This window comes from Protomyctophum parallelum (genome assembly GCF_964188405.1).
Source record: "Protomyctophum parallelum genome assembly, chromosome: 14".
Taxonomy (NCBI): Eukaryota; Metazoa; Chordata; class Actinopteri; order Myctophiformes; family Myctophidae; genus Protomyctophum; species Protomyctophum parallelum.
This window is the reverse complement of record NC_139709.1, coordinates 47,226,975-47,252,760: the sequence shown is the minus strand read 5'-3', so window position 1 is coordinate 47,252,760 and position 25,786 is coordinate 47,226,975. Positions and strand designations below refer to the sequence as shown.

The 25,786-nt window shown below is 42.4% G+C and overlaps 1 protein-coding gene and 1 long non-coding RNA gene across 2 annotated transcripts; one reads left to right on the top strand and one right to left on the bottom strand.

The window, feature by feature from the left end:
• Positions 1-2,683: 2,683 nt before the first annotated feature.
• LOC310870096 lies at positions 2,684-6,940 on the bottom strand. The gene is made up of 3 exons (XR_014570209.1): positions 6,892-6,940; positions 3,467-4,396; positions 2,684-2,788 (listed from the first exon to the last, which is right to left on the bottom strand). It is a non-coding gene; the product is annotated as an uncharacterized lncRNA (long non-coding RNA).
• A 5,626-nt stretch (positions 6,941-12,566) lies between these two features.
• Positions 12,567-17,941, top strand: LOC310871355 (alpha-2-HS-glycoprotein-like; the record flags this gene model as incomplete). Its single annotated transcript, XM_083782840.1, has 8 exons — positions 12,567-12,773; positions 13,595-13,705; positions 14,103-14,184; positions 14,544-14,707; positions 14,801-14,902; positions 15,143-15,214; positions 16,057-16,650; positions 17,900-17,941. 8 exons carry the CDS (start codon positions 12,567-12,569, stop codon positions 17,939-17,941), a joined length of 1,374 nt encoding a protein of 457 aa, XP_083638966.1.
• Between the last annotated feature and the right edge of the window lie 7,845 nt (positions 17,942-25,786).

Here is a 25,786-nt window from a genome sequence, read left to right as displayed (position 1 = left end):
CTCTCTATTATCGCGCATGCGAGTGGCAATGCGAGTCATTTAATGAAATCAGATAAGACTTTTCTGTTTGGATGTATGGACTGTCAAGGCCAGAAAGTAGTTTTTTACCACTCAGGTGGTGTCCAGACGAGGACGTATTCTGCGTTACCCACTCAACTATTTAGCCGATCTGCCCTTTTGGCCACACGGAGACAGTGTTTTTGGGGACTTAACCGGCTAAGTTTGAAACCACCTTCCAGAGTGGCAAACTTTGGAGACGCGACTTTATCGTCTCCGTGTACAGCGAATACCGCCTATTTGCTGAAACCGTGACGCAATAGTCCCCATGTCTCCAAACTAACCGCAGCACACCCGCACACTGCTGTCTGTCTGTCCCTCTCTCCTGCGCAGTGCACAGCACGCATGGACCTGTCAAAGAGCTTCATCTTCTTGGGTTGAAATAAAACATTCTGAAGGTGCTATCCATGCTTCAATTTGCTCTTCGTTGCAAGCAAGCAGACAAAATGTCACGGCATAGCCTTTGTGTAACTTAATCAAAACGGCTTTGCTTTGAGACCCCAGGTAGGATAAACACATCGTTTACTGTCCATATTCCTATATAAATGGCCTGTTTTCACTGTTTCTAATTCCTCTTTTGTATAGCCTATGTGCAATTTCTCTTGTTAACTAGCTGCAGATTTATAGGCAAAATGTTTAGCGCAGGCAGCAGGTGGAATCAATGTATTAACAAGCAATTATCTGACATTCAGCGGTGTTGCGCACCGGTGAATATATTCAATCTCCAAAGTCAAACTCATAAATTCACAATGCCTTGTGAGCTTTAAGAACTGCAAACAATATGAATATCATGCTCATGTACTGTACAGTATACTTTGTAGCCTACTTCTGGCAGAAGAGGGTATATGAGAATATTAGTATAGGCCTATGTAAAACCATAAGAATTGTAATGATTTGTAATGAAAAGAAAGAAAAACATCAGCTACTGTTGATTATGCCCAGTAGCCTACTGAATGATTATGCCACATACTGTATGCATTTTACAGGCCGTGCACAATATAGCCTACACTACATGCAGCGTTCTCTGGGTGTCCGGAGCTCTACCACTCTCGTCTGGAGTGGACTACATGCATAATTAACATAACTGCAATGTGGACGCTCGAAACTTTAATACCGTTCACAAACTTGTGCGGCTACTGAGGTGCTCGACCTCAGTAGGCGTTCCCACATAACTTCCGGGTATGATAATGTCACGCGCATACCCTATACTGGGAGTGTAATAAAATGTAATATTAAGTTTCAAAACTCGTACTGAAATATGTAACAATGAGAGGATGAACCTTTGCTCATACTTTGCTCATGCCATTCCAGGGGTTCCAGGGAGTCCCTCAGTCCCCACCAAAATGTGGAACAGTTGAACAATTTTAGGCCCCATTTTATACTAAATACAGGGTTTCTGCCAGACAGTGGCGAGATATACTGCTATATCTCGGCACGTGTCGAGCTAGTGAGTTGTGCATCTGCTACTTTTGATGCGTTTGTGTGACGCTGTAGTATGACCTAAGTATGGCATTCATTTACAAAAAAAAAAAAAAATTTATTAGCTAGCTAGAATATGGATAGGTTTCTTTTTGGGGGGGGGGGGGGGGGGGGCAGACAGGTTGACAGGGGGGGGTGTTACGGACCATGGTCCTGAGTATTTGTTATTGATGTTGTGATGGTTAATTGTTATGATGATAATTAGTTGAGCTGTGAATAATATTTATAGTATGGAAATGTTGGTCTTCTGTGGATGGCTTGTATTATAATTTGTTTCTTTCTGTGTTTCATGTAAGGTATTGAATGGAGCTGAATGGAGTATGTTGGAGAGTGAGAAAGGCTGATGGCTGGCAGTGAATGATTGAATGCAGACTTGGCTGTGAGAGTGACAGGTCCATGTTCGGACCTGCCCCTCCTTCCTGATTGTGTGTCTTCGCCCACACCCTAATCCCAGTTGGCTGTGCCTAGTTGGCTGTTGCCTATAAAAGCTCAGTTGAACTTTTGCTCTGGAGAGGACGACAGCAGTTTGCAGCAGAGACTCGGTCCCTCTGGTCCTCCACCCTTTGCCTGCCCTTTTGTTTGCTTTTGTTTGTTTTAGTTTATTTGACTTCGATTCCGTTCTGTTCTGTAAGTTTTGCCTTAACCCCTTTTGTTATCTGTTTGTTCCCTTTAAGAGTAAAACCCCAGTTTGTTATTATTATTCTATCTTTGTTTCTGTCCTTTCGTAAGGGTGTTAGGTCCCTTTTTGTTTTTCTCCTTATTGTAATTGTTAGTTAGGTTAGTTAGGGTTTAGTATTGTATTTTTGTTCTTGGTTAGGGATTGAGTTAGGGGTAAACCTTTATTTTCTAGATAGATACTTTTGCTATGTAAACCGCACCCTGAAGCCAATACTTATTTGTGAACTGAAAAGCTGACAAGCACAATTAATTTGAATCCATTGTCTCTGTGGACAAAGAAAAGAGCTACAACAATAAACTAAAGTTCTTTTTCAACCCTGTCTCCTCTCACATTATGTTGTTTACCTTCACCCTAGACGAAGGTGCGTAACACAATTGACACAAAATGGGGAGAGAAATGGGGTGTGACACGCAGCAAAGGCTGTTGAGATCGGCACTCGAAAATGACGTGGCCCAAAATGTTACCTTTTTTGATTGAAGTCCATTCTAAACTTGCTCTTCAAGTGTGTCAATGAGGCTTTCATCTGTAGCGCAAAGAAACTCCCATACATTCTATAGAAGCCGTCAAGGAATTCTACAAAAAAAAAAAGCAAAACAGACAGCAACATGAAAGAGACCACCTAGGCCAGCTCAACCTTTGTGAGCATATTTCTAACAATCCTCAAGGACCACCCAACCACTCCCCTCCACAACTATATATATATATATATATATATATATATATATATATAGTATAACGTTGCTGTCGGGCAGAAACTTCTAATATCCAGATTTATTTTAAGATAATACGGTACTAATAAAGTATCCAAAATAGCAGATTCTACCAACTCTAAACATGGAGCACAGCGACACATTCTGAGCTTATCGATGAGCTATTTTTGCCATTTCAGAATTTGAATCTTGGAAAATAAATTAAAATAAATGTTTTTGGACATGAGGTTTCCACCTAGCAGAGACAATCGTTTCATATTGGTGCTGCACACGACAATTAGCTGATTTACAAGCTCAAGTTGTGAGCTATTTTCAGTGTGCAACACCAAGCGCAACTAAGTATATCAAACCCAAGTCATCATTTAAATTAAATATTTTTTGTTTAGATTTACAGTAATAACGGTAATAATATGTAATATGTTTAAATTTTAAAACATTTCTCATTGACCACTAGTGGTCCATCTATGGTCCAGCTTGACAAACAGTGGAAACATTTGAAAATAAGTATTTATCTATCCATCCATCCATAAATAGCTGTTACCCTGTATATCCTTTTTCAGCACTTGCTTGCTGATGCCAGTTTGCTGCTGGGTTGGAGACGGCCCCATCTTACGATTAGCCTTTTTACAGGGGACACTCGTACCGCGGCTCCCACCAGTATGTGTGTCTGCACCGGGCCCCTGAAGTGGAGTGACTGTACGCCGTTCTAATAGACCAACACGTTTACATGGCACAGGACAGCAGCTTGCTTCTCTGTGCCTTTCAGTTGACAACAACTGTTCCTTTTGTGCATTTTTAACGTGTCTAATAATGTCATGGTCCACACTGCTGACCTGCAGGGTTTGGGCATTATTACATGATGACAGGGTAGGTGGACTCTTATGTTCACAGAACTGGACCGAGCTATCTTTTCCCTGAATTCCCTGAGATTGTCCCATCTTGTTTAGGCCGCTTTGACTAGCACTTCGACTAATATCTCTGGTACTTAAGGATTCTGCCTTGACTTCAGGTATACACTTTGTCTGGTCCTGGAGAGAGTTTTCTTTGACCGGTCGGCCTTTGGCGAGGGCTGAAGTTCTTTTTGACAACTCCCTTTCGTCCTGTAGGCAGTGCCTTACAACTTTCCGTTTCCGGGACCGTGTCTTGGTGTTAGAACTGGAGCAGTTGTTGTGTCTGTTCAAGCATCTTTGGAGTTTTCTTCGACCCCTGACGTTTGACATCCAGAGACGGCATCTCAATATCTTCCAGTTCCTCCACAACCAAAACCTGAAGTTAGCACCAATGCGTCTCTTCTTGGGTGAGGGATGGGAAACGCAGTTTACAGAAGACTTCCACTTATTTTTCCTCTTTTTGTTTACAAAGTCTTTACTTTTCTTTGGTGGCTGAGCGGTTGCTGCATCATCATGTACATCTTGGGTATTATTTAATGCTAAGGATGGAGAGTCATCATGTATCAGCGAAGAGTTTACCTCTGTTTAAAAAAAAAAAAGCTGTTACAACCAGTGATATGCAATTTAACTAAGTTCCTTAACTATATTTAGCTTAACAACATTTCAGTAGCTTAATTGTGGTCGGTTCCACAGCTTCCACTCATTTCAGAATGATAGTATAGCTCAATTCATAGCTCAAGTGATTGATTGATTGATTGAAGTATTTATTAATGGTATGCAGCAGCAGGATAGGTACATTTCAATCACAACTCAATACAGAAACTGTTAACTGTGGACGGCGGACGCCACCATAAAGCATTACACTTGTTTACTGGTCCACCATAGGGTCCACCATTTTGTATGTTTAAGCTATTTCTTTTTTCACATTGTAGCCAAGTAGCTTGACAAAAGCTCCTTTATAATTTTCCATGGCATATCAATCAACGTAGCACAACAGTTTGTCATCACATCACATAACTTCATTTCCCATGGCATAGCACAACAGTGTTTACCATCAATGTGCATTTTCTTCAATCACTCAATAACATGTCCTCATGCAAGTATTTTAGTAGCCATGGTCACACGTATAGCCATACGAGAGTCATGAAGAAACTTCACCCTGTTTTTGGCGAACGCTGCATTTACAAGATTTCCGTATATATATACAAGTAAGACGCGCAAACGCGTGAAGCGAACGCAGCTCGTGTGTGTGTGGTTGTGTGTGTGTGTGTGTGTGTGTGTGCTACAGCTGCGCCCTGTGTGTGTGTGTGTGTGTGTGTGTGTGTGTGTGTGTGTGCTACAGCTGCGCCCTCTGGTGGCGGGCCGGTGGTGTAACAGCGTGACACACACACACACACACAGACATTCAGCCCTTGCTGTCATAGTAAGTGGCTCACTGCGTTCGCAATAAACATTCAGATTTCAAATATAAAGTACTCACAATTTGTCCCACGGGTGTTAGTTAGTTGCAGCTCCAGCGATTAGAATTTCTGCATCCCGGGTTGTTTAATAAAAAGCATTTTTATCCGATTATTATTTTGCCATTGGCTTTCAACTACGCGCCCCTATCGGTCGGGAGGAGGGTGGCACTCGGTGTGTTCGATATAGGTACGCTGACCGCCCTGCCAATACAGACTAATAGGCGAGTGCGCTCCCGGTGTGCAACTGTGGATTTCCCAAACGAACCACGTTTGAAAAAAGTAGCCGGGGAGCTCGGACAAAAATGCTTTTTATTAAACAACGCGGGACGCAGCAATTCTAATCGCTGGCGCTGCTACTAACTAACACCCGTGGGACAAATTGTGAGTACTTTATATTTGAAATCTGAATGTTTATATATACGGAAATCTTGTAAATGCAGCGAGCGCCAAAAACAGGGCTAAGTTTCTGCATGACTGTCATGATAATCATCATGGCAGTCATGTTTCAGGTCTAGTATTTTAGTAGCCCTGTAAACATGACTCTCGTATTCATACGAGAGTCATGACGCAACTTCACCCTGGTTTTTGCAGACGCTACATTTACAAATAATTAAAATATATAAACATTCGCATTTCAAATATAAAGTACTCACAAAGTGTCCCACGGGTGTTAGTTAGTAGCAGCGCCAGCGATTAGAATTTCTGCATCCCGCGTTGTTTAATAAAAAGCATTTTTATCCGAGGTGTTATTTTGCCATTGGCTTTCAACTACGCGCCCCTATCGGTCGGGAGGAGGGTGGCACTCGGTGTGTTCGATATAGGTACGCTGACCGCCCTGCCAATACAGACTAATAGGCGAGTGCGCTCCCGGTGTGCAACTGTAGATTTCCCAAACGAACCCCGTTTGAAAAAAGTAGCCGGAGAGCTCGGACAAAAATGCTTTTATTAAAGAACGCGGGACGCAGCAATTCTAATCGCTCGCGCTGCTACTAACTAACACCCGTGGGACACTTTGTGAGTACTTTATATTTGAAATCTGAATGTTTATATATACGGAAATCTTGTAAATGCAGCGACTGCAAAAAACAGGGCAAAGTTACTGCATGACTGTCATGATAATTATCATGGCAGTCATGTTCCAGGGCTAGTATTTTAGTAACTTGTAGTGTAGCTGACTGTATCTTATTTTGAAAGAGAGTTTAGTGTGCAGCTCAGTGACTTATGAAGACTGAGTACTAGTAGCTTTAGCTAGCTATATTTTTAAAGTAGCTTGGTTTTCTATTTACTGCTCAGTGTTCAGATCCTGTCTAGAACCCGCCTATAGTCCCTACTGTATCCGCTCATTTTCCTCCATGATACATGCGCGCGAACAGCCCGTATCCGCTCTAGACCGGATGTGCAACATACAAAGCGAATTGATCCCCGTCTACTCCTTAGAGTAGAGTGAAAGGTCTACTCTTACTAGATTATTCTGCTCTGCACGTTAACGTGTTCTTAACCTCAGCTGCAACTATAGTGTTGTATCAACGTTTTTGAGTGAATAAATGAACAGTCATTGTGAAATAGACATGCATATTGAAGATCGTCAAACAAATGTGTTAAAGATGTATTCGTACCACTGTAAACACGCATCCTCATCCTGACGACCGACAACAGCTGTTTACCTCTCCATGTGGCACAGTCGCGTATGTATTGCGTCACTGGAATCCCTACCAATCTAATCTGTGTGTGTGTGTGTGTGTGTGTGTGTGTGTGTGTGTGTGTGTGTGTGTGTGTGTGTGCGTGCGTGCGTGTCTACTCTTTTACAGAATAAACATGATATATTCTATGAGACAAGTTCAACTTCAATCAAGTACTGAAGTACATCAGAAATTTATGAATCATTGATTTGCAACATGAATTGTGCCTCCAGTCCAATCAATTGCTACCAGAACCAGAAGTATTTACCTACATAAATAGATAAAATGCACGTACATGTAAGTTGTAACGCCCGGGATTCGAACTCGGGTCTCCCGCATGAAATGGGAGGCATCCGACAGAGCGAAGGAGCAATGCTGCTGCGCTGCGGGTCGGGAGAGGGTTGCGGTTATAGGTTTAGGTGTCTGCCCCGGGGGAGGTTAGGGTTAGGGTGAGGGAGGAGGTAGGTTGTCGTTCGGACCAATGCTCCGTCGGATGAAAGTACTGCACTCGCATGAAATAACCAGGGGAGATATTAGACTTATGCTCTGAGGCACTCGATCTGCTACACACATAAAACCAATGCACTGATACAGTGCATAAAACATTTATTGTCTCCACCAGGCCGAAGGCATGTGGGGAGAGTATGTTTTGCACTCCGTCCGTCCGTCCGTCCGTCCGTGTGTCCGTCCGTCCGTGTGTCCGTGAGCAGCTAATCTCGGCCACCGTTAACCCGGTCGATGCCACATTTTGCACACACACTCCCTGGATGCCAACGATGAACCTCTGCCCCAAACTTTCCAGAACGGCCTGTTATAGCGCCACCAGGAGGCCGCTTTGTGCAAAACAAGTTTTTGCACAGTACACCTACAGATTTTGTCCAAACATCACGCAAATTGGTACACAGTCTCTCTAGAGCCATTCAACGAAACCGGTCTTTCAGATTTCTCAGACTCCATCCTGATTGGTTAAGATTGGCTTCCAAAGTTCACAGGAGTGCTCAGTTTCAAACAAAATGCTGCAAATCATGAACACATCGCGTGATTTCCGTGAAATTGTGCACCCACATTCCCACTAGGCCGAGGACAAAATGCCACATGAACAATTTCAACTCAGACTCAAGGTGGCGCTATAACTGGCCGAAAAGTGTTTTTACCTCTAACTGCACGGATCTGTGGATAACTTTGTATGCCAACTCCCTAGAGGCCAAGGAAAAACCTTTGCCTGGAATCTGCTCTTTATAGCGCCACCAGGAGGCCGACATATGTAAAACACATTTTCTATAATACTCCTTCAGATTTTATCCACATTTCACGCAAATCGGTATACACTATCTCCATGTGATCAACACGGAGCGCCACCATTTCCCATCTTCCATCCTGATTGGCTAAGATTGGCTTCCAAAGCTCACACGATTCGTCCATTTCCAAAAAAAGGCCACAAATCACAAACACAGTGTGCAATTTCCGTTAAATTATACACGCACATTTTCACTAGGCCGAGGACGACATGCCACAATTTTTTCCTCAAAATCAGCCTCACGGTGGCGCTATAACAGGCCAATTCCTGTTTTTAGCTATAACTGCATCGATCTGTATACAACTTATGTATGCACACATGGAAAAACATTGTACCTGCATCCCTCCAACACGAACCTCCGGCCCAAATCTTCCTCAACAGCCTGTTATAGCGCCACCATGAGGCCACAACCTGACCTGCCCTGACCTGTGCCGATTGGCACTTTGTCTAGTTTGCATTATGTGACGTCAAGCATTAAATCAAACAAAGAATTTATATAGGATTAGGAAACAATATTAGCTGCCCTGTATGGCAATGCTTGCAGGGCAGAATTAGGGAGATACCCACTCAACATCAAAATAAAGAAAAGAGCACTTACATTTCATGACCACCTGAAAGAAAACAACCCAGATACGCTCCATAATATAGGCCTCAATGATGGAGAAAACCTTCAGGGATGCCCTTTAGCTGGTCCAGGGACTACATACACAAATGCAAGCACAGCCACCAGACGGAAAACCCATTGTACTTACCCAGATTATAAGAAAACAAAAAGAACGCTACCTGGCATACTGGAAAGAGACCACCAAAAATCAAAGCAAAATGGAATGCTATCTAACACTAAAAAGAGTATATACATTATATTGGCTGATTACATTGAAAGCATTGACTATAGGCATACAAACTCAGTGAACACAGCCTTGCAATAGAGAAAGGCCGCCACAGACAGACACCGCTCCCAAGGTAAGACAGACTATAATGCACCCACTGCACACAAAATGTGGTAGAAACAGAGCTACACTTTCTAACCACCTGCCCACTATACCAAGACATCAGAGACACATACTTCCCACAGATTACACACACCCGACGTGAGTTTGAAACTATGACCAATGACAAAAAACTAGAGCAGACGTAGAATACGCACATGGACAGGCTGGGTGCTGGACTAAATAAACTTCAGTAGGTATTGGCTGGAGCCCGCACACCACAGGTATAAGAAAGACGTTCTTTATTGAAATACTGACAACGTTTCGATCTATTTGATCTTCATCAGGTAATGTGAACATTACAAGTTTGTACTTGTATACTAAGGGAGTGCCCCATTAACCAATCAAAACACCACATTTTGGTGCCCCTCCCATCACTGCAGGTGTGACACGTCAACCCTGAGTGAGTAGGTGGGGACCCAGACATATTGATGTAAATATAGTCTGTTCAGAAATTTTAGTGCACTAATTAAAAACATTTTAAAACCATTTTTGTATATCTATACTCATTTCACCGGTACATCAAGTAAAGATCTCACACGTCCTATCTACTAGGTCTGTGGGCTTAATTTACATTTCCAATGTTATTCCTTTTGTTGTATTGTTTTCCTTTTGTAAGGTAAACTCTAGCAACTCAACTGAAAAACAGGAAAATACTGATGTAAGATAGATAAAGAGCAATCAAGATAACAACCAAAAGAACTACATAAAGAAACCAAAACTATATATAATACACACCAAAGGATATACATGAAACAACAACATATGCACCAGGTTGGATTTATTCAACGCAGGAGGCCACTTTTTAAAGCTTAGGACAGTATATATACCATATATAGCCTATATATATATATATATATTTATTTTTGTGACAAAAAACTCCCATACCTATTGGGAGAAATACAACAATGCGCAAACACAGCAGCAAGATGTGTGAACTGTTGTGACAAAAGAAGGTTAGCCAATGGAATACAACCAATAAGGACTAAGGGCCGATTCATACTCCTATTTTACCGCTGTTTCGGCGCTGTAGTGCCGAAATGATTTCGGCTCGTCAGAAATTTTCAGTAGCACCGAAGAGCCGACTTTAGGACGGTACCCGCCCCCCCGAACCTCAAATGACGTCAAATTGTAGGCTCTACAGCGCCGAACCGACTTTTATTCGGCTCTAAAATAGGAGTATGAATCGGCCCTAAGTGTACCAAGTAGACCGCTGGACCTTACACGTGTAAACAGAGCTGCTACCTTTTAACAGATCTTAAATCAGAGTTTTCTGTACACTATTTAAATAGTCCTGACAAAAATGCTGCCATTTGTCCCAAAGTGAAAAGTGCTGCTATTTGTTTAAAAGAAAAGCTTTATACCCTGTTATAACATGTACATAACGATGCAATGTGACATAGCTCTGTTTAAAAAATGTTGTACCCCCTCCAACTATATACTTTCCCCATTTTCAACTGTTCTTTATTGTATTGTGACACTTTCTTTGGCAATGTAAACGTTTGTTTTCTCATGCCAATAAAGCTCCTTTGAATTGAAAATGTAATTGTATGGCCACAAAGTTCTGTGAGACTGGTGGTTATTAAATCCATTCTGATTTGCTTGTGATTCTGGGAATGATCCTGATGTGCAGACTTCCAGGGGAGGGGTCTATGTTGGTGTTGGATGTCCTCCCTTCATATATTGTTCCCCTAAGGCCTATGTGGACTACTTTTCCTTTATGGATTGTTACCTTCTGCGGACAACCTTCTTGAACCTGCCGTTGTGCTGTTACTGTTTGCACATTGTGTCTACAGTACCAATCTGGGAACCCATCAGCAAAAACACGGATTCAACGACAACAACTACGACAGTGACACAGACGCAGAGAAGGCTCCCTTGACTCAAATACACCAGAGTAAGGCCAAGTGTGGACAAGGACGGTTACATGCACAACTCACAGACGAACTGTCTGGTGAGACGTAGGAGGACACTAGGCAGGAGGCAAACCACAGTCCTAGAGACCTCTATGTGCCTGCTATCCCCCAAGAACGCTCTGGCAGGAGAGAAAAGACAGTGGGCGGGCCCGCGGGGGGTCACTGGGGTGTGCTCAGCACTGGTTTGCTGCACCTGGCCGGCAGGTTTCGCACTTCCCTGTTGGTCAGGTGTGGCCCTCTCTCCCGGTGCTGGTTGCGCCTCGGTGGTGGCTGCACCCGGGGTGCCCCTTCGGGGACTTGTCTATACCTGGAAGCCTGGAGGAGAGGGGCAGTGACTTGGCCAATCACTGCTGACCCGCCAACTGGAGAGTGTAGTGGTTGAGTGTTGAAACACTCTAAGAAGGTTGGAGACCACCTGATGACCTCTCTTCCAGGCCAAGGCTTCATCCATTAGGAATGGATTACATTCGCATCTTCCATGTCTTTACAAACAGAAAAAACAGCACCCTCTGCTGTTTGTTGTAGCGCAGCACAGAATCTGTTCTTGAGAGATTACTGTACCACATGACATAGTCACATAACCATACCTGCTGCTATGTAGACCTACCATGCGTTGCCACTATTTTGGATCTTATGTTTAACCTCATATAATTGCATTATGTACCTACTGCTTACCGTATTTATGCTATGTGTATACCGGTATGTATGTAAACCTTGATACATTTTGGAGAAAAAAAAAGGTACATCTCCCTCATAGCCAATGGCCCTGTGGCTAAATATTTGAAAAATATTTGAGTACCAATCTTACAGCATGGACCATGTTTTAACCCATTCTGAACGGGCACCCATTTTGGTGTCGGCATCATGTTATGCTTTAGCTATTGAAAAATAGCAGATCTACAAGCTCATATCGCGCCACCGAGTGGCGCGATACGAGCTTGTAGGTCTGCTATTTTTGAAAAATCGAAGAGCGACTGACATTTCTAGAATCTGATCTCAGGTCAGAATGGGTTAATTAGACCAGTGTGTGTCCATGTGGAAACCTCGTATGAATCTGATCTCAGGTCAGAATGGGTAAGACCTCAGAGTCATGGCTTGGTGATGGTTCTGTGCCCTGCTGGCCTACAGCAACTAGAGGGAACTATATTGTCTGGATTGTGATTTCAAGAATTCTGACCATGATGCACTGGTTCACTCCAGATTAGACTTTGCCAGCTTACATTTATTTTGGCTGTGATCCCAAGCCAGAGACCATGAATACACCACCCACATATGCAGTGTTTACCTTGGCTCTGCTCTGTTTAAAGTACAAGAGATATATGGGTATGGGTGCATGGGCTCTGTCTCACTTATAGTACCTGCACTTACTTGTTGCTTTGTTTCGCTCTGCTGCTTTGCATCTCTTCGAACATGACTCTCCTGTGCCTCACTGTGGCTCTGGGACTGCTAGCAGGCGGACGGGCAGTGGTTCTGCTGCCCAATTACGTCCATCCTGCATGTGACTCCCCTGAGGCTCAGGCTGCTGCTCTTGCCGCCCAAGACTTCATCAACACCCAGCACAACCACGTTTACAAATACGCCCTCAACAGAGTTGAAGATATCAAGATTCTTCAGCAGGTAAGTATGTGCCGGTGTACAGGTGGTGCAGTTAGAGTCGTATAGAGCAGTGGTTCTCAAATGTAGGACCCCCAAATTGATAATTATTTGATCCCATTTGAAGCCATTTTGTGCCAGGCACCCCCATAAGAGGAGATTTGTCAACATTTTTAAATAGCCGATCTACAAGCTCAGAACAGGAGTCACGATGCTACGTGTTGTGAGCTTGTAGTGTGGCAGTTTTTGAATAGCCAAACATTTTAATAGGGCTTAAGTGTTTAAAGTAACTCTTCCTTATTTTACTGGCGACCCACAGGAACCCCCTCAATGACCTGTGTCCCACTTTGAGTGCCAGTGTTGTAGAGTAACCAGGTTACAAACATGTTGTAATGTACAAACATGTACTCATACTCAACTCATGTTGTTCTGCATCACACAGAAACATGAATGTTACCGTTATGGGCCCACTCTAAATTTGATTCTGTTTAGTGAGAAGGATCCTGCAGGCTGCACATTGTCTAGAAGTTGCAAAAACCTTTATTACAAAATTATGTTTCAGTCCTTAGACTGTATCAACATGATGTTTGTCCTGATGAAGGTCTAAGTACCAAAACGTTGAGTAAAAGATTTGTGATGGTATGCATTTGACTCTCATTTTGTCATAAACGCACCTGTTGGCAACATTTTAGGTGTGCATATCTGCCTTATCTTCAATTATGTATACTGTGAATTCAGTTTGTAGTAAATTCACAGCATGAAAAAGCTGAGTGCCTAGTCTCACTACGGCTCCAGTCCTGATGATAGTTTTCATATAATCCAAACCTCCTATGTCCTCTGCTCAGCCTGGAGCAGATGACCTCTATATCATGGAGGTGGACCTTCTCGAGACCAACTGTCACATCCAGGATCCCACACCACTGGCCAACTGCACCGTCAGACCCAAAATCCAAACGGTGAGTCTTTGGCAGGCCATGAACTTCAGGCATTGAACCAAAATGAAAGAATCCAGACGAAGGGTACAGTATAAGGAGAGTTAAGAAGAAAAGAACACAGTGATACAAACAGGTAAATCAATCAAACAACGCAATATTGTGTTATTATTGAGATCAATTCTCATCAGAGGACGACACTAAAGAAAGAACTATAGGTAAAGATAAGATAAACCTTTAGGTAAACTGAGAATATCATTGCTTCTTCACGACAGCAGAGATATGTAAAGATCAGAGTTAAAAATAAGATAAACATGAAAGACCAACCAACACTAGATATACCGTATGCACAAGTATAATATAAATGAATACAAGATTATCATTAATCGGTTCTGGATGTATGCATTTGTTGTCTTTTCAGGCAGTTGAAGGAGATTGTGATGTGATTCTGAAAAACGTGGGTGGTGCAATGTCTGTACAGGCATTCAAGTGTAAAACAGAAGGTTTTAACACACACACACACACACACACACACACACACACACACGCCCATTACTCTAATACCTCCCACATTTATGGCCTAAACTTAACCTCAAAATGCCTAATTTCAACCCTAAGCGCAACCGGAAGTGTAAACATATATATATTTTTACCATTAAACAACTATTTATCTCGTGAGGACCAGGATCAGTATTGTCCTGCTCATAATGTCTATTTCTCAAATTCTACTATACGCCTATTTATCTTGACTTTTGGCCTTCACCAGCATACAAGTATACACACACGCACGTGTGCACGCAACATGTACAACCCCATGTGCACTCACATGCGCTTATACCTCTCCTGCTCCGATGACATGCAGAATCTACAGAGGATAGTTGCCTGGGCTGTGCTACACTGCTTCCCTTGAATGACACCAATGGTCTGGACTTTGTCAAAGCCTCTCTGGTCACCTTAAACAACAACACAGTCAACGCATCGTTTGCTGTGGCAGAGGTTGGGAGGATGTTGTCACAGGGAGGCCTGGTAAGCGTGTCCTAAACAGATTTTCTTTCCTTACTTCAAGTTCAATAGGAATGGATCTGTTAGTATACAATATGTTTCAAATGTATGTTGCAGATGCAGATAGTGATTGGTGGACCCATGTATGCAGCGGAATTTCTCATTGTAGAGGCTAATTGCACTGGTGACCACTGTGTCCCCAGCCATGATGCAATGGCTGTAAGTACACAAGGTTTATGTATCTTGAATAATAAATAAATACAAGTATCTGAAGAGGATGACATACAATGTTTTTGTCAAAGAATAACAGAGGAAAAATAGACATTCAAATAGTTTGCTTAAAATACCAATGGTTGTCATCAATATACCAACAGATCAATGCTGGGCTGCTGGCAGCAGCGATAACAAATTAATGTGATTAAAGACACAGTGCAGACTTTTCCTTCCTTTCTCCATCAGCAACGTGGATTTTGTAATGCAAAAGGTCTGATCTCTGGACACGCAGTGGACTGCAAAATGTTCCCCAGTCTGGTAAGATTAGCCTGACATACAATGAATCTACAAGATGCCTTGCAATGCCAGTGGTTCTAAAATGTGGGTCCGAGTTCCCCCAGTGCATCTTGGGGGGGGGGGGGGTTCCCCAGCTAAATGAGGAATCTGTTTAATTATTGATCCCTGTTTTATACTTCTATTCACCAACTTGGGGGTCCATGACATGAACATGTTTTTAGAACCACTAGCAATGCAACAGTTTCGTCATACGACACTAGCGTACGTGTATAAATTAAGCAATAGGCCTAGGCTATTTTTGAGAATCTTCGCCTATATCCTATAATGACATGCCAAAAATAAGAAACGCTCGGGAAACAAGCTTACTATGTATGTTCTTTCCCCATTTTCAGTTTGAAAAAACAGTGAGCAATTATTTCGCAATGTAATGCATACACTGTGAAATACAGAGTATTCCTGCACACTAGAACGTGTAAAAAGATATACTTTAATTACTAATGATTAATGAACGACCTTCAGTGACCACCAAACATGTACGGGCTACACAGGGTGTAGGTCCCCGACTAGAGCCTCTGCATGAAAACCTAATATCTCCCCTGGTCAAGGGGGATTCCCATTTAATTAAACTAGTGGATAAGATGGTTGCCTTTAGTGACTGTCCAACTGTCCCTTTCCAACACAGTAGACCCAGGTTTGAGTCCCAGGTGTTACATTATGCAAGCCGGAAATATCTGTTCTATAATTATATAATGCTCTATAATATATTTCTGACGCACAACACATGTACTACACAACAAAGTACAAATCAGGCACAATTCACTTTTTATCGCTCCCTTCTTCACAATTGCATCTTCATTCTGCAGATTCCTGTCATGGATGCCAACAACACTGTTGCCCTGCACACCCCTCCCGCGGCCCCGGTGTTCCCCGTTCACACGGCCACCCTGTCGGCCAAGCACGGCCTGCGGCACCACAAGCTCACCCCACTCCACAATCCGGCCCAGACCCTCCTCCTGTCTGTGTCTGGGGAGTCACCCGAATCCAGTGAGGTGGTGCCCGTGGCCCCAGCAGTGAATGTGGCCCAGGTGGTGCCCGTGGCCCCCGCAGTGAATGTGGCCCAGGTGGTGCCCGTGGCCCCCGCAGTGAATGTGGCCCAGGTGGTGCCCGTGGCCCCAGCAGTGAATGTGGCCCAGGTGGTGCCCGTGGCCCCAGCAGTGAATGTGGCCCCGGTGGTGCCCGTGGCCCCAGCGGTGGTTGCCGACCTCTCTCCGGCTGCAGCGGAGCCCGCTCCCGCGGCAGACCTCGGTGCAGCAGCTGCAGCGGAGCCTGCTCCTGCAGATGACCCGTCAGCCAGTGACTCCATCAGCAAAACATTCAGCGTTGAGGCCCCTGCCGTGGTGAAGAGAGAGGCCCCGCTAGCTGACGTCGCTCAGGACATTCCTGCCATTATGCCGGCAGTACCCATTAATCTAGTGCCAATGTGCCCAGGGAGGATTAGATACTTTTAAAAGTTCAGGCCGGTCAAAAGGCAACACAGACCGTTTGCAGGAATGTTTCCTGCTATACATATAGGTGCCACAGATGGCAAGGGCCATTGTTGGCGCTATGCAATAAAACCTCCAAATAAAGCAGATAAATGTTGTGTATTGCTTAAAAAACGGTTTGAAATAGTATTAATAAAGATTTATACCCCACACATGTTCATGAGTTATAAGTAAGGTTATAATAGTTTTGGTTTTTTCATTATAGTTTAGTTTTAGTTAGTTTTGACATATTGTTTTCTAATTCAGTTAGTTTTAGTTTTTAGAGCAGGTTTGCTAGTTTATATTTCGTTTTTATTTTGGTCAAAATGCTTAGTTTAGTTATAGTTTAGTTTTTTTTTGTACTTGGTTTATTTGTGGGTTAGGATTAGCGTGGCTACATGCTGAAAACTGCCGTAAAACTTGTTGGAGAAATGAGGAAATTAATCTAATGAATTTAAAAGGATTATATTATAAATATCCGAAAGGCATATAAATATTGATAAAACTAAGGGTATTTTGTCTATAATTTCAGTTAGTTTTGAGGACAGTCCTCAGTTTATAGTTATCGTGTTTTAATTTATTGTTTTATTAGTTTCAGTTAACTAAAATGTTTTTTTTTATTCTAGTTTTCGTTTTTTGTTAGTTTTAGTTAACCATTATAACCTTGGTTATAAGCCTTATATACTTATACTATAAAAATAGCAGAGTTTATATCTATATGCTATTTTTGAACTTTTAGAAATGTTTGATGTCAACCCGTCTTCAACCATTATGACATGCCCAAAATACACGCCAGGTTGAAAGTGATTAAAGCCAAATGTGTCATTAAGGTGCTTTGTAAAACGCATTCAATTCACACAAATGTTTAAAGGACCACTTTCAACCTATCTTCATAAAATGGTCTTCAAGTAATTATTAAAAGATTTCCCTACTCCATCTGCGGCTCAAAGGAGGGTTGTGGACAGTTCAGAAACCTGCCTACTAGCGACATAATTGATGGGGAATCCAAACTAATAGTGACACTGCAGGTTTTCTATTCCTGGAAAGTTAACATCCAAAGAAGAAAAAAAACAAAATGAGCATTAGTGAACACCAATTATATGGACATGGATTGAAAAGGGTCCTTTAAGATTACAAAATGTGTGATTTTCATACAAATAATGTTTTTTTTCACCCTGTTCAGGTGAATGTGTTCTTTACAGGTTACATGAGGCCTTATGGATAGCATTCATGCCCCATCATTCAAGGTAAATTGCAAAACAGAGACTTTTGCCAAGTATTATGCCATCCTTGGACAGTTCCAAAAACATCCAGTTCATTCGGTTCATGCAGGGTAAACATAAGGTATTTCTGTTAACTGGGAATAATTGCTTGTTTGGCTGTAGAAGCACGTTTGTAGCAAAATACATTTTGACTTAAATCAAAAATCTTTTATTTTTAAATCTGAATTGGAATTAAATAAGTTTCCAAATATATACATTTTTTAAATTGAAACATTACACAAATGGCATCTTTCTTTCCCTCAGATTAAGTAATTTGATCATTAAAAAGACCGACCATTTCCGATTTGGGTAAATACTAGCATGAGCCAACGTATTTACATTAAGAGGTCAATGTTCATGGAGCACTAGCTCTGAAGTTCATGTAACCAGGGTAAACACTTAAGGACAGTGTACCTTCATTACATTTCTCTGGATAAATAGGTGCAAGACTATGAAAATAAAATAAAACATTGTTAATGGCTCCTGAACTGGCCAACCTTGATGCAGTCCATGAAAAGTCTGAACGAAAAGGTTCACATGAAGTTAAATGTCCAGGTTGGTGATAGTTAAGTTTAAGTATGGATTTGGTGTGTTCTGGGAGAGTAGTTGTAACTGTGCATGACCTCAAACGTCCAGATTCAGAGTTTGTAGAATATGGGTTCAGGAGCCATGATCACAATATAAACTTTGAAGAGATTTGTCCATAATAATACAGAGAAGAGAATGTTTGTGTTCAAACTGTTCTTCTCCAACCCCCACACAGTCCATGAAGTCAAATGTTAAATAGCAACATTAATGTACTAAGAAGAAAACACAGGAGGACTGTTTTCTTTGATTTATTCCCAATAAAAAGATAACCGCCTCTGCTTTGGATGACCGTCTCAATTGGTTGTTTTCTGTCCTGCAAAAGACAAGAAATAAGCTTAATTACAACTTAATCTGTTACCTAGTAGAAGGTTTTGTTCACAGAAAGGAAGTGAATGTGATAGTTATTTTTTGGTGTTTTATAATCCCGTAAGGGATGGGTCTATGACGAGACAAAATAATTAATTCACGGAAATTCAAAACATACCCTTTGATTGGTGGTAAAGTTCAGAGTCTTGCGTTTGAGATGGCTGACCAGAAACCTGTGGAGGAACACTTGGGCTCGAGCCCAATTGTGTTTTGGACTTCCGTTCATCCTTCAATGACGCAGGTGGTTCAGGCTTTAAAGATGGCTTTGGGGTCAATGTGGGTGAATTATGACCATTTGGAACAGGGTAATCCAATGACACACTTTCAGTTAATTCTTGATTTATTGGAAGTTGGTCATCTTCATTAGGCAAAGGAACTGGATAACTAGCACGTGGCTGAGATTTAAAGAGTTTGTCTTTACCACCTTCATAACCATATGGCTCAGAATTAGAATCCACTGGATGTTCAAGTTTTGAAGATTTTTTACGTCTGGGCACAGGTTTCTGAGTTTTTGAAGGGTCTTTGTCGTCACTGGTTGCAGTGGTTGGCCATCCACCAAAGTCTTGCATGTAGGAGTCCCTGGCAGAAAGCCACAGATCCTCTACAGGTTCTTGATTTTGAACAAAATAATCTTTCTGTTGATCATATGTATTGTAGTAGATGGGTTTGGTTTCTGTGTGATCATTCACATCAGATGATTCTCCATATAGGACCTTGGGCTGCAAATCATAAAACTGATTATATAGCTTCACTATGGCATTCACTTTAGCCTGAGGTTGATCTTTTGGTTGATATGGAGGTGCTTCGTGTTGTGAACCACCGGGAAAAACATGATGTTGCACTGGTGGTTTAGGCTCTGTAAGCTTGCCAGGGTAACTGGCAGTTGGCACAACAGGTTCTAGTTGGACATAATGCTGTTGCATTTCTGGCAGGCTTACAAATGGAAATGACTGAGCTGCAAGTCCTGCAGGAACATAATAGTGGTAATGTTGATGGTAAGAGATTGATGGACAGCAATACGAAAATCCAGATTTACAATTCTCAGGGCAAAGAACAGGAGAATTATAAGTAATCCCAGTTAGAAGCGTTTGTGTGTCTGAGTTGTCTGTATGACATGGTGGACTGGCAGGTTTCTGGGGTCCAGGGACTTGTCCCCCAGGAGATTGGGTATGATTCAATTCTTGCTTTGGTGGAAATGGGTCGATAGGCTTCTGCGCTTGGTCTTCACAGTCTGGGAGTTCGGGAGGGTTGATTACTGGTGGCTCAGTAGTAAACTCAGTAGTAAACTCAGGAGAAAAGTCAAATTGCATTGCAGGGTCGATTACTGGTGGCCCAGTAGTAGGCTCATCAGAAAAGTCAAATTGCATTTGTCCTGGGATCTCGGATCCCCCATGGAAAGGGTTAAATGGTTGATGGACTTTGCCACCAGGAGGCTGCAGATTCTGTGCTGGTTTCTCAGTAGGACGTATAGGTTCAGGTGGAGGATATACTGGATATTGGTAGGAAGGTTCTTGTCCAGGGGGAGACTTGGTTGGATACTGGTTAAAAGGTTCCTCAGTAGGACGTATAGGCTCAGTTGGAGGATATGGGTAGAAAGGTTCTCGCCCAGGCGGAAACCAGGTTGGATACTGGTAAAAAGGTTCCTCAGTAGGACGTATAGGCTCAGATGGAGGATATACTGGATATTGGTAGGAAGGTTCTTGTCCAGGGGGTGACTTGGTTGGATACTGGTAAAAAGGTTCCTCAGTAGGACGTATAGGCTCAGATGGAGGATATAGGTAGACAGGTTCTCGCCCAGGCGGAAACCAGGTTGGATACTGGTAAAAAGGTTCCTCAGTAGGACGTATAGGCTCAGATGGAGGATATACTGGATATTGGTAGTTAGGTTCTTGCACGTGTCCAGGGGGATACTCATATTCATATGTTGGTTGTTGAGTATACAATGGATACGGGTAGATGGGCTGCTGCTCAGGGCCCCCAGGTGCATGGGTAACTGGAGAAAGTATAGAAGGTTTATGTTGTACAGGCTTCTCATCAGGAATAAGAGGGAGACCATCAGGCTTGGATGGGTACTGGTAAAAAGGTTGATCCACCTGATGGGTCTTATAAGGCTTTGTGACAGGTGGTTGCAGTAGCCAGGGGTACAATGGAAATTGATTGAATGGTTCCCTTCCCTCTCCTTTAGAGGGAGGCATGGGTTTTGTAGGTACAGCAGTTTGAAATGGATGGCCAGGCACCCACGGGTACTGTGGGTAAATTGGAGGAGCAAGGGTGGGAGGAACTGGATGTAGGCTCCATGGGCTAGAGGGAACTTGCTGGTTTGGACTCTGTGCAGGTTTTAACTGTGGTGGACATGCAACATTAATTTCTCCAGCTCCAGACAGTCCAAAGGTGAACATTCCATCCTGGAAGACAAATGACAGTCTAAAAGCTTTGTTGTGAATCGTTAGGGGAAAAAACTAAACAAAAAAAAAGACTGGTTGTTATACCTTCATTTGTACACAGGGTGCATAGCGAGCAGAGATAACTACTCCCTCAGAATGAGCAACAACACTGAATCCACATGTGGATGAGACCTTCATCAACGGCTCCCACTGATCATTTACTGTTGGATAACAATTAGTTTGTTTACTGTTGGACAACAATTACGTTTATTATTGCCATGTCCTGTCATCTGTATATACTGTGAACAAAATGACTTACATTTCACTTTGATGTCACTGACGGACACAATCCATTCCATGGTCACCACCATGCCTTCAGCCCGGCAGGAAACCACAGGAGGGTTGGATGGTCTTACGGCAGGACATGACATCCTCACTGGTAACCCACACCATTGCAAAGGTAGAACATAGCAATCATCCTAAAAAAAACATTTTAAGTGCTCAGCAGTCACAATTTTCATGGGCATGGGGGGGCATACATTAGGCCAGTTCAGACTCACCAGTGGCTCCAAGCCTCCGACATAATGTGGCTGGTTAAGGCGCGATTCATACTCCTATTTTAGAGCCGAATAAAAGTCGGTTCGGCTCTGTAGAGCCTACAATGTGACGTAATTTGAGGTTCGGGGGGGGCGGGTACCATCCTAACGTCGGCTCTTCGGTGCTACTGAAAATTTCTGACGAGCCGAAATCATTTTGGCACTACAGCGGTAAAAGAGGAGGATGAATGGGCCCTAAGACTCACCCGTGGCTTCCCTGTGCGGTTAGGGGTAGACTATTGCGTGTTGGACTGTTAGGACGTCGGACCAAAGACATGCACCCCATGGGCCTAACCGGGTACAGGCTTTAGTTTAGACATACCATTAGTCCGACTGTCATTAGACCCGACAATCTACCTCAAACCCTAATCTAACCGCAAGCACAAGAGCAGCGCATCTTTGACCGCATGTCCGACCGTTGTTGCCACATGTCGGTCCTTTGGTGTGTCTAATCTTCGTGTGTGCATCCCATATAACCGCCATACTCAACCTCTGCTGCTCTTCCCACAAATCCTTCCTTACACAGATTTGTAAGGAAGGAAGTTTTTCAACAGTATCAAATGTATTGGCAAGAAGGATCATTAGAACATAACCTAGCAAACTATTGTGTACACCACTCACCCCGACACACACACACACACAAACACACTAAAACTACCTCACCTCCTGAGTGACAAAACAGCCATCATATGGTGCGACCAAGATCAGATGCCTTCTTGCTGATGTCAAAGAATAGCCACAGCTTGTTGGCAACTTGGACAAAGGTAGAGGAGCCAGGAGACTTCCTGTGGGGGAAATAGACCCAATCTAACAGTACTGTCAAATTGTCAATAGTAACATTGATTTAAACCCATATGCATGAATACATTAATCAACTGGAGAATGGATACTTACCTCTGTCAACAAACAAGGATCCTGGGGTAGAACCAGGGTCAAGGACCATTAGCTTCATGGACTCTGGAGTACATTCTACTGTTGGCTTCATTTGCAGCAGTTTTTGTGCTGATGCATGGTCATAGTTTTCCGTTCCATACACATGCTCTGGTGTCTCCCAAGCTTTGTAAATAAAGTCAAATAGTCCTTAAATTAATAGATGGTATGTGATGTGCATGCATAAATTGAGTGGCAAATGAGTTTAACCTCGTTTAATGCAATCAGATTCTCTGTTTGGATGTATGCACTGTCAAGGCCAGAAACCGGATAGATATAGGAGGGGCCTGAGGGGCCCAAATATTTGACTGCTGACATGACATAGTAGGTCGGCTGGTCAGGGGTCCCCTGGGCACTAAAACGCCTGTGTTCTCCAAGGCTAGTTGAGCACTGGCCCCATATTGGCCCAGTCCACAATCCATCCATGGGTATTGAAAATTTGAAATGCATCAGATTTGAAAGAATTTGCATTGTTGATTAAACACGGCCTAGACCCACTCTGTATAGAGCGTCGCAGTCCCGCCTCCTTTCATGACGACGCCAGGCCCAGGAAATTAATCCCAATGCATTTTTCCCATAAACTTTTCAAAACATATTTATTTAAAGACCTTTTAAGCGTCGTATGAAGCCAACTCTTGTCGTGACAAATCATGACAACACACACACACAATATTTTGGACCAAACAAATAATTACAAAGAAGAAAAACAACAAAAAAAGTGTTGTAACCTGCCGTTCTTTTCTACTTTTTAATTCTTTGTTTGGCCCGAAAAATTGTGTTTGTTGTCATGATTTGTCACGACAAGAGTTGGCTTTGTCAACGGCGTAAACGTCTTTAAATACTTTCTGAAAAGTCTATGAGGAAAATGAACGGGGATTTATTTTCCGGGTCTCTCGAGGGGGCGGGACTGCGACGCTCTATAGGCTACTGTATATTGTGGTATAGTGTGTAGTGTACTCAAAAATGTCAAACTTTCCTTATGATTTAAGTAGCATGTGACATGTCAAACTAGGGGGTTTTCATGATTCTGAATCCATTCCAAGCATTAGTTTTGCACAAAAAACACTCCTTGGGCTAAAAATAGCCATAGCCACTTGCCACAAATGTGCTGAGCTCATCACATTTGTGCTGACGTCTAGTCGACATAGCCCTCATCACAAAAGTCAGCACATTTTGGGCACATTTGGGCAAGTGGCTATGGCCGTTTTAGCCCAAGGAGTATTTTTCCTGCGAGACTAATGCTTGGAATGATTTGTTTGACATGTCACATGCTACATAAAGCTTAATGAAATTTTGAAAATCTTGCCTAATATAGGTCACATATAAACCCCTATAAAACAAATTGCTCAATACCGACAGCAAGTGGATTCATGAATGTATGTATATAGACAATATTTTAGGCCAATAATAAAAAAGAAATATATACCAAATTGCCCACTTTGAACAAAATAAACCGGTTGGCTGCCGGACTACATATCTACAAACTCATAATGCGTTGATATGTAGCCGATGTGTAGTCTGATGTATGTATGTGGAATTGTGGATAATGTATTTACTATTTTTGTTTAAGTATGTTAATTAATTTGTTTATAAAAATATATATAATATATATCAAAAGTAGGCGGCAGCCTACAGTTCAGATATATATTGCCTTTGAGATGTAGTGGAATTGGAGTAGAAGTAAAATAACTGCAATTTAGAGATCGCCTATACAGTAAAAAACAAAAAACAAAAAGTAAAAAAAAAATGTACAAAGTATAGGCTACAATACTTTAGTAAATGTGTACAGTACTGAGAGTATGACACACATAGTTTTTTAATTTTCTTACCCGGATCTGACTGATAATCTGTATCAACATCCAATGGATTGTTTGCAAGCTTGACTTCTTTGAGTATAGCACCTTTCAGAGGACTGCGCCCAATTATGAGCATCCCTGAACTGTCTGCTTTACTGTGATTCTGAGAAAACGTCCCGTGTCCTTTTAATTTGACAGATGAGTTGGACGTTGCCGGTTGTGTGCAATGACTAAATGAACAAACAGCCACAAAGAATACTAGTACGCATAGGAAGCTCTTACACCCCCCGTCCGCTCTCCTCGCCATTGGAATAAATGTGTACTGTTCTGCACGGCACGCACGGTAACAGCAAGCTCTCACCTATCCAAAACACTATAAAGGTCATCCACGTTCAAGCTGTGTATGATTATCGGCTAATGAAACACCACAGGTGTTTTCGGTAATTAAGGGCGGGCGCTCGATTTTGTTTCTACTCGGATTCATTTCACGTTACACAGCGCGCGCGCACACACATACACACACACACACACACACACACACACACACACACACACGCACACACACAAAGAGAGAGAGAGAGAGAGAGAGAGAGAGAGAGAGTCATTCAAAAGTCATTACAAATCCTAAAATGTAAATTATGATGGCTAATTGTAATTACTACTACTAGGCCTACTAATAATGCTGTTCGTTTAGGATAATATGGCTATGCATAATACAATGACACTGCATGTTATTAGGCATAGGCTATTATTATGCCTGTTATATTAGGCAATAATAATAATAATAATAATAAATGTGACTAGTATTTTATCATATTAAAAATACATTTGAAATTTCTTTTCCTTTTTGAGGAACTGAAGATAACAGCTAATTTGGTCGACAATTTTCTTTGTAGGGGCATTGGCATTGACAATGCTGTTATTGTCAGTAACAGGTGAGGGATTTGTGGAGGTCCTTGAGCCCTCATGCTACCCAGGCCAGAACAGTCAGTTGGGTGGGCAGTTGGGCACACAGACTACTCCAGGTGTAAGGCATGTGTGTGTCAAGAAACTAAGAAAGCACCTTTTATATCCTACCTACAGTATTTAGTTCATATCCTACAGAATTTACACCTTTTTGGATGTAAGAATAATCATAAAGAAATACT